General features: G+C 43.8%; 1 protein-coding gene across 1 annotated transcript in view; it reads right to left on the bottom strand.

Moving 5' to 3' along the window:
• Positions 1-18,201, bottom strand: part of syne2b (spectrin repeat containing, nuclear envelope 2b) — a 114,127-nt gene that overhangs the window by 31,716 nt on the left and 64,210 nt on the right. The window contains exons 80-97 of the mRNA XM_070920766.1: positions 17,008-17,076; positions 15,195-15,389; positions 11,879-12,133; positions 10,990-11,112; positions 10,448-10,563; positions 9,963-10,074; positions 8,708-8,863; positions 7,754-7,948; positions 6,613-6,732; positions 6,274-6,474; positions 6,002-6,175; positions 4,817-4,948; positions 3,377-3,570; positions 2,896-3,034; positions 2,271-2,501; positions 874-1,026; positions 597-773; positions 138-197 (exon numbers count right to left, since the gene is read on the bottom strand). Of these exons, the coding sequence (XP_070776867.1) occupies positions 138-197; positions 597-773; positions 874-1,026; positions 2,271-2,501; positions 2,896-3,034; positions 3,377-3,570; positions 4,817-4,948; positions 6,002-6,175; positions 6,274-6,474; positions 6,613-6,732; positions 7,754-7,948; positions 8,708-8,863; positions 9,963-10,074; positions 10,448-10,563; positions 10,990-11,112; positions 11,879-12,133; positions 15,195-15,389; positions 17,008-17,076 (2,802 nt within the window). The remainder of the gene's footprint in view (positions 1-137; positions 198-596; positions 774-873; positions 1,027-2,270; positions 2,502-2,895; positions 3,035-3,376; positions 3,571-4,816; positions 4,949-6,001; positions 6,176-6,273; positions 6,475-6,612; positions 6,733-7,753; positions 7,949-8,707; positions 8,864-9,962; positions 10,075-10,447; positions 10,564-10,989; positions 11,113-11,878; positions 12,134-15,194; positions 15,390-17,007; positions 17,077-18,201) is intronic.

Raw genomic sequence — 18,201 nt, forward strand, 5'->3', positions numbered from 1 at the left:
ATTGTTCATACAGATGTCAGAGTACAGATGTGACCTCCGACCTGGCAGGTGTTGATGCTCTTTTGCAGCTCCGCCTGGCTGCTGGGTGTCTGAGCTGAGTCGATCCAGAGGTTGTGATCTGTGATCCAGCTGTTGACCTGCTGCAGTCGGGCCTCCCGCTCCACTCTGCTCCTCAGCTCCTGCTCCACCTCCTGGATCTGAACACCATAAACGACAACGGGCAGACAGACATATTATGTCTGAGGGACTTAAGAATATTAGAAAAGATCTTGATATTTTTAAATAAATTATGATTTCATATCTATGATCAGTAGCTTAGCTTAATCATTAACTAAATAAAAATAAAGGGGAGATCCAAATCAAATGAAAACTTCATTTGGTGGTGAAAAGTCAGACATTTGGCTATCATAGGCCCACGAGCCCACTATTACTGTATAACTGTCCCAGAACTGTCAACAGATCGATCTCAGCATGAAAACTCAGCAAACTCTATCTACTGTTGAAGACCATGTAATGCAGCTGAAAGTTTCAGAAAAGCTAGTAGGTAGACCTTGATTTGGACTTGTTGGGTCACAGTTTGATGTTTGCTTTCTGACCTGAGAGTTGAGGGTTTCCTGCAAACTGAGCCACTGATGGTTGAGACGACCCTGCTCCTCTGCAAACTGGTTGTGTTCATAGCGCCTCCTCTGGCCCTCCTCAGTACTGCATGTCTGTAACAGCTGGTTCACGTAGTCCAGTGTGGCCTGATGGGCCGACATCTCTGTCTGACTCTCCTGGGAAAGATGTCATGGCATGACAGACAAACTTCTAGTACAGAACTTCAATTAAAACACCAAATACTGAAAGTACTGCAGTAATCAGGACTTTTTCTACCTTGCAGTATTTCAGGAGCTGACGCAGATCGCTGTTGGTGGAGGAGGTTTGGTCGATTCTGCTGTGGTGCTCCTCCAGCCGGGACTCAGCCGCTCCCAGCCAGGCCTGCAGCTCCTGCAGGGCCCCCTGCTGGGTTAACGTCTTCATCCATCGCTGAGGAGGAGGAGGAGGAATGATGTCAAAATTACGTCTGAATTCATCTGGCCTTCAACAAATAATAACTTTTTATACTCCTTAAGTTCCAGTCTGTCAGCCTGTTAGCTGCAGGAGTGATTTAAAAATGTTAATCATGTCAACAGGCTGTAAAAGGCTTTGCTCTGAGATAAATATCAGCTTTAAAACTAAATCTGCACTTAACCTTTTGAACTTAAGCTTGAAAAGGAGGTGAGTGAGAGGGAGGGGAGAGAAAAGACTATGAATAAGAGGAGTAGACAAAAAAACTGAGGTGAGGAGGAGAAAAGAGAGGAACAGAAAATAATAAGAACGGCAGGAAGAGGAGGTGAGAGGGGATGAAGAAGAGGGAGAGAGGGAAGAGAGCTGAGAGGTTGGGAAGATGGGAGAGAAAGGAAGAAGAAGAGGAGAGCATGGAGGAAGAAGATTAGAGCAGAGAGGTGAGTAGAGAAAAGAAGAAAGAAAGATCCAGACAGACAGACAGATGAAGGGGAGAATGGTTTCACACCAATAAGGGCGAGAAGAGTCCTCAGGATGGCATTGTGCTGCACAGTGGGGATGTTTAAAACTAATTGGTGACAGAAAGACTGCGGCGTGGCTTTTGAAATACCAAACTGCACTGGACTGTACATATGGACACGGAGAAGCACATTTAGGTAAAAAGTTTGAAACACACGAGGACAAAAACCTCCATTCCTTTTGTTATTTTGGCCAGTGTCATTGTAGAAACCTGGACTGTTCAGTTTTCATAACTTTTGACTTTTAGCGACTCCATTTGGGACACTGCGCTTCACGGTCGGGTTCTTAATCCACAAGCAGCCCATAATCATAAGATGAATCCCTTCTGTGAAGCTGTACTTAGAGACAGCTGTGCTGTGTTAGCATTAGCTAATTAGCACTAACACAAAGTACAGCTGAGGCTGATGGGAATGTCAATGTTTTTGGACAAATTGGAATTTAACCTGATGATGGTGCTAGATGAAAGGGACTCAAAGTTCTAACAATTCGTCCTCTGAGGAACATTAATGTCTGAACCAAATTTAAGGCAATCCGTCCCCTAGTTGTCGAGATATTTAAAAAAAATGACAACCTCATGGTGCTGCTGGAGGAAAGGTCAGGGGATCACCAAAGTCATTAGAATACATCGACTTGGAAACACGAACATCTGGACAAATTGGACATTGTGTGCCAACCCAGCAAGGAGATGTTGAGATAAGGATTCTCACCTTATGCAGAGCTTGTTGGACAACAGGGACCGCGGCCAACAGACTGGACCAGTCCAGCTCTATCTGTCTGAGCTGGGAGTGGATGGAGCAGAGGTCTGGGTCTGAAGTCTGAGATAGTGAAGTCTCTTTGTCCTCTAGATTCTCTGCTTCCTTCAGCTGGACCAGCTGGGTTCCAGCACCCATGACAGCCAACTTCAGTCCAGATCTGGCCTCCAAGTCTTTGGTCAAAGCCTGAAATAGAAGTGTTTTGTTATATTCTCTTCTTCACAATCAGAAAAATGACAGTTGGTCTGTGGGGTTTGACAGGGTCGTTGATCAACACCATCAGCTCAGAGATGAACTGACCTGGTGCCAAAATATCTGACAGTATCAACTCCCTTTTCTGCTACATCAAAACTCTACTGACATCAAAACTAGATGCTCTAATTATATTAAATTCAATATGGACAGACTTCAGTCATCTGAAGGCCAAGAATGTGCACAAGTCTTTATATATGAAAGATGACAAAAAACAAAAACCAACAGCCAACTTAGTTGTTAAAAGTTGTGCAGGTTTAAATGATGGTTTTCTCAGTGGAGTTTGGTATTTACAATGAGTTTGTGGGTGTCTCCAGCTCCTACTCACCACAAACTGGAGGTAGTGGTCACGCCTCTGCTCAACATCCGTCTCCTCCTCGGCCGAGACGGAGAGCTGACTCCATTTGTCAATCAGCTCTCTGGCCCCGCCCATCCAGTCAGCCAGTACAGCTGAGTCACGAAGAAACCTGTTTATTGATGGAAAATAGCAAAGAATACAGTGTCATCTGAATCATTTCTATTTATACCATATTTATTATATATATAGACATCTTTTATAGGTACATTTATTATTAAAAAAACATTTTATTTGACTAGTTTACTATGTTTTGATCACAATATAAAAACAAAATTATACCGCGATTAAAGGAAGGAAGATTTTCAATAATAAGGGGAAGAATTTAATTCAACATTTCAATGAAAATTAATCTAATCTAATATTTGACACATTTAATACTTAACAGACAAAACGTATTAAGTCTAAACTCAGGACAAGGTCTAACGTTGCAGTGGTAAAGTTTGTCACTCACCTGCTCCTCAGCTTCCTGTTCTTGTCTGCATTGGTGCGTTTGTGCTCCACCTTCTTGTGCAGGGCCCTCCAGCGGGCCTCCAGCTGGCTGGTGGTCCCACCCACTCCTCTACAGCCCACTATCTGCAGCCAGAGCCCCGCCTGCAGCATCCGACTGAACCGCGCCTTGCTCCCCTCCAGAAGGCCACCAAGCTCCTGTCGGAAAGACAAAACTTTATAACACTTTCTTCCATAACTGTATCTGACATACATGCATGTTTAACTCTTCACACAGACCGAAGAACCTCACACCAACTACAGAATCAGAAATACTTTATTGATCCCGGGGGGGAAACTACACAAATGATGTGGATTGGAGGATGCAGGCATTGGTCCCGCTACCTCTCGCATGCTAAGCGAGCGCTCTAACATTGGAGCTAATCCCTCTATGTACACATAAAACATAAAACCACTACACAAAATGTCAGAGCTTCATGTCTAAACTCCAAACAGCCATTTTATGACATTTCAGGCTCAGGCTGCTGTGGACTTTGTATTATTAACTTAATGCTAACCTTAACATGCTCACCTGTTAGCTTCCTAATGCTACCAGTTAGTGTTTTTTGCAAAGTTATGACAAAACTCCATTCGACAGTTTTAGTCTAATCAAGTTAAGTTTATATTAATTTTACTAATATATATCTTATTTTCAACAGCTAGCCTGCCGCTGCACCTGTAAAGCTTGCTGCTGTAATTAGCATGTTAGCTTAAGTTCTGTAACCATTTCTTGGCACTCTTGACGTCACCGTGACGTTGCCAGGCAACCAGTGGATACGCATCACAGCTGGGTGGATTGTGAATCTTTTCCAAAATGTCAAACTGTGCTTTTAACACTAGGCAAATACATTACACTTGCTCACAGATTTCCACATTAGCATGCAAAGGCTAATAAGTCAGCATATTAACGTGAAGGTCAGCATTAACTCAAAGTGCAGCCAAAGTTGATGAAGTTCGGTTGTTGAGGCTGGTGATGTGAAACGTGACACGAGTCTGAGATGTCTTAAAATGGCTGCTGTAAGAGCCTCCATCCCTCAACGCCCCCGTCTTCACAGTCCATTTCAGATGAATAAGAGACACATTTCCAATCCCGCAGCAGAGCAACAGGGAATATGAACCAAAATGAGTTCTAGTTGGAGGTCTCCGCTCGGCTAATAACTCGCATCAAAGCCGAGGAACATCATGTGCTCCTACAGAAAACAACCCATTCGCTTGTATTTAATTGAGCCAATTAGGTTTTGAGTGCCATGCACAAAGTGCAGCGTGGAGAGAGAGCGGCCAACCGTCTCCAAATGAGCAGAATGGAACATTGCAAAATGCGCTCTGTCCCCTGGTCGGCCGCCTGTTGGTGAATCAGTATTATCCCCTGACAGCCAGAGAGAACACATGTATTAATGAAAATAACCTGGGAGGCAGAGAGCTTCTCTGATGTCTGCTCCTCAGAATCACCCCCCTCGTGCATCTTGGGAAATGAAGTCTCAATGTCGCTCAGCAGGGAGTTTGACCAGGCGCTGTCCTCCTCCCACTGTGACCAGATCTGAGACAGATGGAGAAATGATGATGGTCAGAATGGTTTATTACAATCAATTCTGTGATTGTGTTTTCTTCTCATTCCTGGTGGCTTTAATTAAATCCACCTGTTACATAATTCACAATAATCCATGTCATTAATATGTGTTAGCAAAATGTCTCTCGGACTGTGGTGAACAGATGACTCCGATAGATCAGTGGATTGTATGACTGTATTATTCTACATGATGGTTCTCTTAGATACCTTCTGGTTCCAAACATGTTAGCATGTTAGCATCTGTGAGACTACGCTTTGGCACAGCATTGCTTTAAGCTAAATGCTGACGTCAGAATGCTAACATGCTGATGTTTAGCAGGTATAATGTTTACCGTGTTCACCCTCTTAGTTCTGCGTGTTAGCATGCTAACATTTGCTAATTAGGACTAAACACAAAGTGCATTTGAGGCTGATTGGAATGTCATTGGTTTTGCAGGTGTTTGGTCTTAAACCAAAGTAATGGACCAATTGAAAGTTTAACCTGATGATGGCGCTAGATGACAAATCAGAGGATCACCAAAGTTATTGCAATTCATCCTGAGGGGGACATGAATGTCTGAACCAAATTCCATGGCAATCCATCCAACAGCTGCTGAGATATTTCAGTTTGGACCAAAGTGTTGAACCGACGACTGACACACACTCGAGCCACGCTGCTAACGCTAGCTTGGCTAAAAACACACTAATGACAGTCTGAAACTCTTCAAAGCAACAAACCTTATGTCACACAGTATTTTACTCGTCACTGTAGTGTTATGGTCACATTTCACACTACTCCCAGTTTCATAATAATTCATGTACAGATTAGGAAGTAATTATCTTTTACGAGGCTGGATTGTTTAAGTTTGTGCTTCAGAGGAGAAATGTTTCACTTGTTGGAGACGTTTGTGTTGAAGGTTGAAGCAGGAAGAACATCTGAATACTTGTTTGGATCAACTTTATATTGTCTCCTCAAATGTGACTCTCTTACTACTGCCTTTATTACTGACTCTGCAAATAAATAAACCTCATCCCATGCACTACCTGAAATGTTTCCTGCATCCTGGTCCCCTGCTCCAGTCCGTGCTGCTGCAGTCGGTCCACCTGATCCAGAAGGCCCATCACTACACCCTCCCACCTCTGGAGGGCGCTCTCTGGGACTCTCTGGGTCAGGTACTGCAGGATCCTAAAATGATGAACCAGGAACTGGAAGAACTTCTGAAAATAGAAAGGGAGTGCAATGTTAAATATGCATGTTTAAGCTTTTATTTTTAGATACCAAAGCACTCTGAACTGTATGTTGTCCACAGACTGACCGTATGACTGCTGTGCTGCTGCTGGAGCTGAGCCCTGTCGTGGAGCTCTGTGTCCGGCTGCTGTTTGAGGCGTTCAGAGCCCAGAGCGAGCAGCTCCTCCAGGCTGCGGACCAGCCGCTCATACTGCTGCTGCAGCTCCACACTGCTCCTCAGCTCCTCGCAGCGGGAGCGAACACCACCCAGAGCGCCGTCCAGCTCACCCTGCACACAGAAGGGACAATTTCAAAACGCTTGTGGCGACTGAATTATCACCTATTCAGTATCATCTTGTCATGATGTCTAAGTACTCACGCAAAGCAGACTTTTTATTTCTAAACGCCTGACCCAGACGTGACATACCTGCAGCTGTGTGGCCTGCTGGATGATGGAGGCAGGCAGGTGGTGTCGGGCAGCCTCCTCCAGCAGGGAGCTCACCTGCTCGACCTGCTGCTGCAGAGACTCCTGCGTCTGAACCACAGCCTGGAAAACAAACACATGGACGCTGTGACAAACAATCATCACTCGTCTGAGCACATTTACTTGTCTGACTGTTGCTCAGTCGACACAAAGATAATAAACACTGGTGCATGAACTGCAGTTGGGTATTACTTCATAAAACTAGGTCTGTTCTTCTTGTTTTCCTGTAGTTCATATCCAGAACCACTTCAGTAAAATGTGTCTCACAGTATTTTTCCTACAGCAGTCAAGTTTATTTTGACAACTTATATTAATTAAACTTCTACTTACTTAGAGACAAAAAGCACTCTAGCAAATGCATCTTAAAGTAAAAAGGTGGCTGACCTTTGACCTTTGATGTGATAGGTTTAAGTTTTGCAGTGTCTTTTTCTATCCTCTTTGTATTGAGTTTTAATAAGTTAGCTTAACAATCATTTTCACATGTCTTGTTTTATCTGACCAACACTTCAAAACCCAAATATATTCAGTTTATAATGACGTGAAACAGAGAAAAGCAGAAAAGTCTCACATTTGAGGAGCTGCAACCAGAGAATTTTTGCTTAAAAAGTTATTAATGAGTTATTAATCAACTAATCGTTGCAGCTCTAAAACCATCAAACGTCAGCAGCAGTTCACTCAGACCACTCAGATTAAACAGTACCTGTAGTTGTTTGTTGGGGCCCGGGGTTCCACTGAATTCATTAATTATTCGGTGAACAGTCGGCTGGTTAGAAGTGAAGGCCGCATGCAACTCGTTTAGTTGCATCTGTTGGTTAAACAGATAACACTGATTCTGCAGTAAACAACAAGAGTTTTATTGGGAATAAACAGGAAAAGGTTATTTCCACTTTAAGACTTGTAACTAAATATGTTAGATGAGGTATAAGACAGAGGAGTTACTGTGTAAGTGACGACCAACAGAAGACAGTAGGACACTCACTCAGATCATAAACACAATACAGTTGAGATAAAACTTTGATTATTACTTATTTAAACATTTCAGGGCAGATCAGCGTGTTAATAAGAGTCGGTGATGATATCTGACCTGATGTTTTGCGGCCTCCTCCTGCTGGTCTCTGAGCTGCTTCTCTCTGCTGGTCACTGCAGCCTGGACCACAGGAAGGACTCTACACAGATCATCTACACCCTGCTGGCCACACTCTGACCCCAGGACACGGCTGACCTTTGACCCCTGAGAAGCCAGCTCACTGCCAAGGGTAGCCAGCTCTGCTGACAGACTCTGAAAAGGAATCCCAGGAAGTCCAATTAAGAGTTTTCATCATAATCAGCTGGTACAAGTTTTATTTATGTTTTATTTATCAATATCAGCAGAGGGTAGCTTCGGTCCTTCGCAGGAGGTCAGCGTTTCCTGCTCCAGCTTTTAGGGTACAATATTCAAATTTTGGTGGCACCAAATAATTCCAATGGCAATGCGTCTCTCAGTTATTAGTAATTATTCTAATCATCCATTAACCTCTCAAGTATTTCTACAGGTAACTGATTGTTGGGTCTATAAAGTGTAAACAACACTGAGAGTCTCCACCCACTTTGACACAGTGGTACGTTGAGCTAAATGCTAATCTTAGTGTAGCATGTCAGCATGCTAACATATGCTAATTAGCACTAAGCATAAAGTGCAGCTAATGGGAATGTCATATGTTGCATGCAAGAATTTAGTATTAAACAAATAAAGAATTTGACCTGATGATGGCGTTGATGATGAAAAGTTAATAATCAGATCAGCATGAACGTCTGTACCGATGTTTGTGCCAATGCATCAGGTACTTGCTGAGATATTTTAGTCCAGGTCAAAGTGTTGGACCCACCGACGGACCAACAGTCCCATCTTTAGCATCATTTGAACCAGTTATATGGATCACGACTCTGATGAGCCGCAGAGTCTTCAGAGAAACCTTTTCGTTGTTGTTGTTGTTGTCTCCTCCTTTCAAGTCAAAGCAAACTTGTAGAGTGAACTTGTGTTTGCTGTGGTGAGTCCCACCTGCAGCTGCAGCAGCCTCAGCTGTGTGTCTTCATGTGACGTCCCAGCAGGAGAGTGCAGCAGGTTGTTGATGGAGGACAGGGACAGGGACGCTCCGTACAGCACATGAAACAAACCCTCGTCCAGCGTCTGATGGGAGCCGTCCACAGGGGAGGCCTGGGGTCAGAGACGTGAGTCAAACTATTAACAAAAACAATTTTAGGAAACTGAGACAAATTCAGTATTTAAGTATTTAGTCACTCAGATGGAAATTCTGCTTTTTTGTCAAATCTTATTCAGCACAAGACAACATGAATAATGAGGAGGAGGAGGAGGAGGAGGAGGCTGGCATCTGCTGTGTCGCTTGAGGAAGCACGACACCTCTTCATCAGTCTGGCATCGCTCTGCTCTTATCGGCCGCCTTTCATGTTTGTTGTTTCCTGCTCCTCTTTTTGTAAAGTGTGATGTCAAAACGTGCGTCCTGCGGTGAGCGGTGAAAAAAAAACAGCTTGCCGGGGATTCCACCTTCATATCCAGCTCACTTTAATTTGATTCAACAAAGAGAAATGTGGTTTGAAATCTGATCTACGAAGACTCGACTCAGTCCAGTTTTTTTTGTTGTTGTTTACGCTTTAATACAAACAGCAACACTCCTCTGATATGTCATCTTTTATTTCCCAAACTTTCTTGCTCTCTAGCTGTTAGAGGTATCTGAGGCTGATTCCTGTTTCTTTTTTCATTCATATGTCCCCTGTCGCCCCTCAGATCCATCTCCTGGCCCCTTGAGGGGTCCTGACCCGCAGGTTGGGAGCCTCTGGTCTGGAATATGAAAGCAGCAACTGTCCAGGGGTCACATGTAACAGCATACATATTCTCTGATAAACACCTGATTCAGAGGCTCTGTCGCTGTGAGGCCCAGCTCTCTCAGATGGCTGATGTGGGTTTGGAGCTCTTTCAGGGTTTGTGTGTCAATCATACGTCCTGCTGTTCCATCACTACGCCTCTTAGATGAGTCTGTCACCTTCAGAGAGAGAGAGAGAGAGAGAGAGAGTCACAGACAAGAAGACAGAGAGAGAGAGAAAAACATCAGAAGTCGGAGACACGCACAACTCTTATCAAACCCTGCAGGAGTCCCCATAACACCAAAGAGGCAACAAAGTGCCTTCTGCTCAAAGAAGGTGATAATCAAACATGGCGAGAACAGCAATTTTTCTTTTCTTTTTTGTATTTGGAGAGTGATAATCAAGCACTTCAGCCCTCACGCTGAAGGCCTTACCTCAGAGGGAGGAAGCAGCCAGCTCTCCTCCAACGCCAGCAGCCGGCTGTGAAGGCGATCCCAGTTCCTCTGAGCAGAGTCCTCCTCCACATCAGGCTCAGCAGGAGGCCACCTGCAGGAGGAGAAGAGGCTGAGAATGAACACTTCATTTCACTTCATCTTTCTTTCTTCCAGCGGGCTCTGGTCGATGGAGGCTGGAGGTATCTGTTTGAATTATGTCTATTTGTCTCTCCAAATCAGTACATTAATGTAAAATTGCATTGCACTGATCGGATAAATCAAATAAAGTTGGAGAATAAACAATGAAACCACTGTGTCTTATTCTGTCCTGTTGTGTTAAAGATGCTGATGCTCATTTCTTGGAAAGTCAGGGAAAACAATTTATTACTGCCAAATACGAGACAGATAAACTAAATAAAACACAAACTATATCCTGTAATATATCGTTAAAATATATATATCAATATAACCGAGTGATGTGTTACCATGGTGACAGCTGGCTGTGGTCCTCTGGCTCCTGGCTGTGGAGTCGAGCTCTGCTGCCCTGCCTGGCGATGGCCTGAGTCAGTCCTCTCTGCTCAGTCAGCTCCTGCTCCAACTCCTGCACAACCAGCAGCAACAGAGCACTTGAATATACAGCGACATGACGTTTAAACACTCCTCTGGTAGTTTCCCAGCATGCAAAGGTTTGTTGGGACTCTAAATGTGAAGCAACGGTGTCAACACAACAGATCTAACTTTGGATTCAAGTTGGGCCTGAGAGCAGCCTGGAAAAAATATAGATAATATAGATATGAAAAGGAAACTCCAACCGCCCGAACATCAATAAAAACAGCGTACTGGTTTGCTTTTACAATGACGCAGATATTGGCCATTTATCAAACATCCAGTGTTGTCATGTCAGTCATGTCACCCACCTCTGACATGAGGGTTTAATAATATTAGTTCTGGGTCTCAGAGTCTCATGAGGGTCTAATAAAGCTTGAGAGGGATCGATGGGACAGAGATGCATTGACTTCACCGGCACCTTCTGCTGCTGCAGGCTGCTCTGCCTGAGCAGTTTGTTTCTCGGAGAGGAGAAGATCTCCTGAACGCTGCTGCTGCGCTTCAACCTGGACTCCGGGTGGCGCTCTGGCTGAGGAACCGACTTCTGAGACAAACAGGAGAAGAACATTAAGGACGTAAAAATGTACTGAGGACTTGAGACTGGACTTGGACTTTAGTACTCTGAGACGTGACTTTAAACTCTGAAGTTTTCACCTGGTTAACAGTAAAACACTCTGCAGGCAGTGCCACTAAACACTAAACACAGCAGACCTTTAAAGTTCAGCACTTGACAGACTTTCATTTTGACGTGCGATCTGCTTGTGAAGACTTGAGTTTCCTCTAAAGACTTGAAAGACTTGAAAACTCTGCTTAGCACCTGCAGATGTGACACTGAACAGACCTGCTTCCATGCGAGGCGTGAAACCACTAACGAGGTGCTCGGGAGCCTGAAATGGATTATTTGCAAACTTGCTAATAATTATCAGGGAGGGACTTCGCCACATGTGCAGAAACATCTTTTTAAACTAAAATAGTCAAAGCAATGAGATAGATCATAAGAGTTTGACCGTGTGCCTTCTTACGGAAGTTTATCTGAATAAATAACTGATGTATTATAAAATTTACTGACTTGACATCTCTGAATATTTGTACTTTCATTTTCAAAACATCCACACGTCTCGTATCCACATCGAAACGTCGGAGCTGAGAAAGTCACACAGAAAAACTACAAAATACGAATTTTAAATATTTTGTTGGACCCTGTCAAAGTGTCAAAAAGAGTTCTTTAGACGAGACGTTTCACACACACTTTGTGTTTGATCCTGTTTGGACTGTTTCAGTTCACGTCTGCTCACACAGCTTGTCTGCACCTGTTCCTGTGGCTCTTTGTGGGCGACGACTCTCTCCTCTCCCTGTCTGTCCTGCAGCAGCTGGTGGAAGCAGACCAGGTTGGCCTTCAGGAGCTCCAGTTTGGAGGAGAGCAGCTCCGCCGCTTCCTGCTGGGATCCCACAGCTCCCAGTTCATCCTGCTGCTGCTGCTGCTGCTGCTGCTGCTGCTGCTGATCGGCGGCCTGGCCGAGCGCCGACAGGCTGGCAACGTTCTGCTCGATCTCCAGGAACATGTCCTGTACATTAACACACACACACACCTATTCAGTACTTAAACTTCAGGTGGAAGCTGAGTGGAGACACACCTGTCCTCCTTTATTATACGTTTAGTCTCTTTCACCACAGGTCCGGCCCCCGCTCTGACAAAACAGATTTAGATTAGGAGGTCATGTGAGAACAATGCGGCACAAAGGTCCATAGATGATGTTCAAGGTAGATCTGGGTCACGAGCTCTTGTTATGGAAATGTATGTGTTACAATATTTATGTACAAGTACATGGAAAATGCATTGAAATATAATCTAAGAGTGATTGTTGAGAAACATGTATAACCATGTAAGGGTGAAGACTGGAGAAGTACTTGACGACCTCATGACATGACGTAGAGGCTGCATGGGGGGAGTGAGCGTAAGTATCATCACTGTGGACATGTGTTAGACAAAGACAAGTACTGTGTCTAATGTATCACAAGGTATAGAGCATGCAGAGCAGAGCCTGTCGCCCTTTAACATAAGCAAGATAGTGGGGCGATGACGGGAGGCGGTGAAGCTTGTGACCTGCTTATGTTTGGGAAGCAGAGACCGACGTTTTGTTTGTCATCATCTCACCGACTCCAGGCAGCATCAGGTTGTCTGACAGGGGACAGGCTCTTCAGTAAGTTCGAGCAGGAGACAAGATCTCATCAGTCGCTGTTTGTTTGTCCACAAAGCTTCATTCAAACGTTTCGTGTGACTGTGGGACGTGTTTAACCTCTGAAACTTTAATGGAGGCTTCAGTTACACTCTCGGGGTCAGCGGGGAGTGAATCCTGGGAGGAAAATACCTGCCAACGCTTTGAATGAGGACGTAATAATGAGGGCTTGACTCTATTGACTGAAGACTATTGTACCGCAGACTGAATCATCCCCAACCAGCAAATATCCATATTTTACATTTAGGTACAGGTACTCAGGTACAGAACTTTTAAGCACTGTTTTGAGGTACTTGTACTATGCATGAGTATATCCATTTTGTGAGACTTTTACTTTTTGTGTGTGTCTCCAAATGTGGTGGTTTTTAATTTTTCAAATAAAGTGAGGGATGACGAGTTCCTTTAAAAACTACGACTACATCTTAAACTAAATCAATGATTTGAAAAGCTACCTGATAACATAAACTAGTACATTAGTGGCTTTGGCAGCAGTGCCTCTGCTGTAGCTGCAGCCTGTTTTCATGTGTTTGTTCAGCAGTCAGGGACACTTGGCAGAGTTTAAAACTCTCGATGAGCTGATTTCTGACGTCCTGATCTTTGGTCACCTCCTCTGCAGCCTCACTGCGCCCTCAGTGCAAACACCAACCTGTGACGGAGGCTAACTGACAGAGTTTAATGCGGTATTTAACTAAAGCTCTACTGTGCGAAATATCAAGACGCTTACAGAGAGTGAGGCAGTGGCAGTGGATTCAAAAAGAGTCGTAAAAATGTTTGATTCAGGTTAATGTTTAGTGATCTTTCACTTTCTTGTCCTGTTTGAATGGACAGTCGCACTTTTACAAGCAGACTTAAACAAACGTCAGAGGTAATAAAACAGTTAATGAGACTCTTCTGACCTGAGATCAAGGAAGTACTGATGTTCAGTGAATGAGGTTGAAAATGTTTTGATTTGAGAGTCTTTGTGCGAACAGATGTGTTGTCGGTGCAGCGCTCACACCCGGCTGATCAACGTACCAACGTGGCGCTTGTGTTTACGGCCGCAAGTGTCGTAATCACTGTGTTTTCAGCACTGAGATAGTAAAAACAAACAGATCCATATCACACAGACATGACTGGGATCAACTTTAACTGACTGCACATTCCTCGCTCAGGAACTTTGACTCGTCCACGTCCGGGGCCAGATGTGTCTCTGCATCTTACATCATATGATGGGAGGACGTTAGAGACTTTCTCAACTCTGCATCTGAGGCGAGCTGAGAAGTTGCAAGATCAGAAATAAGCAGCGAGCGCGTGGAAATGATCCATGAGTCATATTTTGCTCTTGCTCTCATTGTGCAACTTGAAATGTTTGTAAAGTCACGTGACTCGACCGGTGACCCGTGATTCTTACTATTCTTAGCTGCTTGCTGCACACGGACCGCAGAGGGATTAGGATCTCAGACTGATCTCAGAGCTGATTTGAAAAACGAGTTTTACTTTCTAGTTCGTAACTCTGAATCAGTGATTCTGTAATTTAAGACGAGTTTAAAGTCGACTGGAGGAAGAAAGATTATCAAACAAATTCATGTTGACGTTTCAAGACATTTAAAAAGCGACCTTTGCTTTGGGATTTTGATCAGCTGTCAGACACCGAGCAGTTCGTTGACTGAAGCCTCACGTTTTGTCGCTGCAGGAGGTGCATGTGCAGATTACTGTAACTGCATTAATCCATTAAAGAGACATCTTGAAGCCACAGCATATAATTATATTCTAGACAATAGTGTTCAATGAGATTTGACCTCTTCAGGCCTCTAATTGATCCCGGGGGGGGAAATTCCACCTTTTTTTCTTTCTCAGAATCAGAGCAACTATCACTTTTTTGACCAATGACTTTGTGATAGTTTCAAAGCAGACATTTATTTATCTACATGTCATGAATAACAGCAAGATATGTAGTTTAAAATTGTTTGGACATCTAGGCTACAAATATATATATATATATATATACAGTATATATATATATATATAAATATATCCATTGTTTCAACATCATTTCTCATTGTGCAATTTAAAATTACACAACATTAATGGGACAAGAAAGACAGAATAAACCAAAAAACTGAAGAAAACAAGTAAACTGAAAGGTCTAACAGTAACACAATGAAAACAAAAAACAATAAAGAAAAATACTGAAAAGAGTTCAAACATGAAGTGAAACGAAGGTACGACTTCTTCTACGGCTGCATTTCAGGTTGCAGTTAGAACCTACTTCGATATCTAAAAATATTATATATATATATATATATATATATATATTATATATATATGCTTTAACTCACTGTAGGTGTGTCGACCTCTTTTGACCTGTAGATCCTGGGAGTGACTGGGTCCCCCGGGGGGCGGGGCTTACCTGGCAGGTGAGGAGTTGCTGCTCCACGCTGTGCTGCATGGTCGATGAACCTGCAGCTCCAGCAGCTACCAGGCTCCTCCGGGCTCTCTGCAGCCACAGCTCCAGCTGCCCCACCCTCTCCAGGCAGACGCGGAGGGCGCCCTCACTGGAGCGGGGGTCAGGCGGGGACCCGGCCGGCCGAGGCTCCTCCCGGGCCTGGGACACAAACACAACACACCCAGCTGAAGCTGTCTGCTGCAGGGTCGCAGGTACAGAGGTGGGGAGGGAGGGTGAGAGCTGATGTGGGTCCTGAGCAAACTGCAGCTTTAAGCTGAATCTACCTGAACAGGTTGTAGCTCTAATATTGACCTAATCAAAGAATTCTGACCTGGAATTTCACCTCTCACACTTCAGTCTCCTCCTCCTGCCTGGTCACCTCTCTGTCTCTCTGTCTCTCTGTCTCTCGCTCATAGTCCCTCCCCTCTCTCTGTCCCTCTCTGCTCCACCCACCTGTGTACAGAAACCACTTCCTGGAGCGGCGGCAGGGCTCCAGTGACAGCGACTCTTTATCACAGGGAAAGAAAAGAGGCCTCAGGCTGCAGGGGTGGAGCTGAGTCAGCAGTTACCACAGTAAAAACACTTCTCAACCTCATCTTTGCTTCATCTTTGCTTCATCTTTAGCTTTCACTGCTCTTTTCTTGACCCCTGCTTCCTTCCTAGAGTGAATTATGAGCACGTGTTGTTCAAACAATGCCTCAAATGACTGGATTTCTTTCTCACTGAGGATTCGATGCAGCCTGAACAGAAGGTGAACACCAAGAGTCAACAAGCCAGTCGTGACTCAGCCGCTCACTGGTCTTTGATGTCACGGAAGTCTAACGTGAATATAAAGAGCCGTCTCTCTCTTTGTTAGGGGACAATATTTTTGACAAAAGGTTGTCTCATTAGTAACTCGTTCCTTCACATGAATAATTTGCCTTTGAAACTCTAAATCAAGCTCTAATTATCTGAAGACAACACAACATGGTGCTTAACGGTCAAAACTTGAAGTATATCAATTTAGCTCGGTCAAAGTTAAAATAAGTGGTGCGTGAGGGGAACGAGGACAAATAGAATGAACTATTTAGTTATTCAAGGGCACAAATGATTCATTGAAGAGTACAAGTGACGAAATTTAGCCATTTTAAAAGCCCTAATTAGTAATTAATGGTTACAAATCACTAATTTCAAGAAAGTAAAAATATCAAAAATGCCTCCTGATGTCTCCTGGGCTCTGTATGAATATAAATTAGGAAATGCATTAAAGGTAAATGCGGGTGAAATACATACAGCATTCACCAGGGTTGAGTGTGAGTAAACCTGCACATCAAACTGAGGTTTCATCATCAATCAGCCAGTAAACCAACACGTTGATGGTTATGTTGCGACTGAACAGCAGTTTTGTCCATCAGTGAGTTATTTCTGTGCAACCAGGCCTCGACTCTGCATCCACTCCTGCAGGGTTAGAGGGTTAGGAGGAGGACGGTGGTGCTTTTTGTGCGTCATGCTGGAACCAGGCCGGCGAGTGTGATTTCTATGGATGTTTCGCTAACCTGGTGTTACACTGGATACGTTGGATACGTCTGCTGCTGTTTCTAGAGGACTTCTACATTTTACCAGAACTTGTCCAGGTGTGGGCAGGACTGAGCTTTGAGACGTCTCCACTGACCTCACGTGGCTGTCCACCTCACTGCTCCCTGAAATCTTTGACTTCCTCTCTCGGAGTCCTCTGTGTGTTGTGGCCAGGTGTGACTGCAGGTGTGTGTGTGTGTGTGTGTGTGCTCTGTGTATGTACTGTGTTTGTCTTCAGCCCCTCGGGGTCATCCCCCCTCCATGCAAGCCCCCTCTGTCCCTTCATGAGCTCCTGACACAGAGAAAGAGAGACGGAGGAGTAGATCACTGATGTGGGTTTATTGTATTTGTCCTCTTGTTTGGATATGTAGACAGAACGGAAAGACAAAAGTGGAACAAGGTACAAGTACAGCACATGCCATGTAATGTAAGACATCTCAGTACGGCTGCTTCCAGGTGGAAACCTTGTATCTCCAAAAATGGCAGCGTCTTGGGTGCCGTTCTTAGGTTGAAATTATAAATGAAATTATATGAAAAAAAAAAGCCAGTGACATCATGTTTGGATTATTTGAGGACAATCCTTCTAATTAATTGACACTAAACTAAAACTACATTTGGAGTTACATGGTTTTCACCTGCCAACAGGAGTGTGTTAATCAGTAATCAGATCAAACCAGTGCATTTTCATGGCCAACAGTCATTTTAGAAAAGGTCATTTCCTGAAGTACAAAAGCTGCATTGTAGAGAGTAAAAGTGAATATGCTGATCTGTCTCCACACTCCCCCTGCTACCAGGCAGTGACTGAGCAACTAATCAAGGTAATAATTACTCAGTTAATCAATCAACTCTGTAAACAACAATTATCACGTTCAGCTTATAGAAATACAAAGAGCAGATGCATATAAGCAAGCAAAGAGAGTTTATTTCACAGATATGCTCTGCGTTTGCTGGCAAATGAGCTCAGATAGTAAATGAAAGGTCAACAATCAAAAAGTTTCACTATTTTAAATCACCACTCCCTATATATGATACATTATAAAACATGGTTCACAAAATATAAGAGTATCTACGAGTACACTTTGTTTCTGCCTGTTATAAAAACATATTAACCCATCAGAATGAAGGTCCATGCAAAAGCTCATTACAGACTGTTAAAAACCGTCCACCCCACATGCTAAATACCATCAGTCTGCAGTCAGCACTTCTCACATAGCTGCAAATAATGTGCTGCGTCATCTTTTACCAGGCAGAATTGCTGAGGAGGGGCGAGCTCAGTAGTCCTTCATGTTAACACAAATAAACTTGGAAAGAATACATCTTTGGCACACGTGTGACTTGATTGAATTACTCAGTCCTATCCTCTACTGTATTTGTCATAATGCAGTAAGAAACACAAGAGTTCACAGTTCCAATGTAA

This window comes from Enoplosus armatus, chromosome 15, assembly GCF_043641665.1.
Source record: "Enoplosus armatus isolate fEnoArm2 chromosome 15, fEnoArm2.hap1, whole genome shotgun sequence".
Lineage (NCBI taxonomy): Eukaryota > Metazoa > Chordata > Actinopteri > Centrarchiformes > Enoplosidae > Enoplosus > Enoplosus armatus.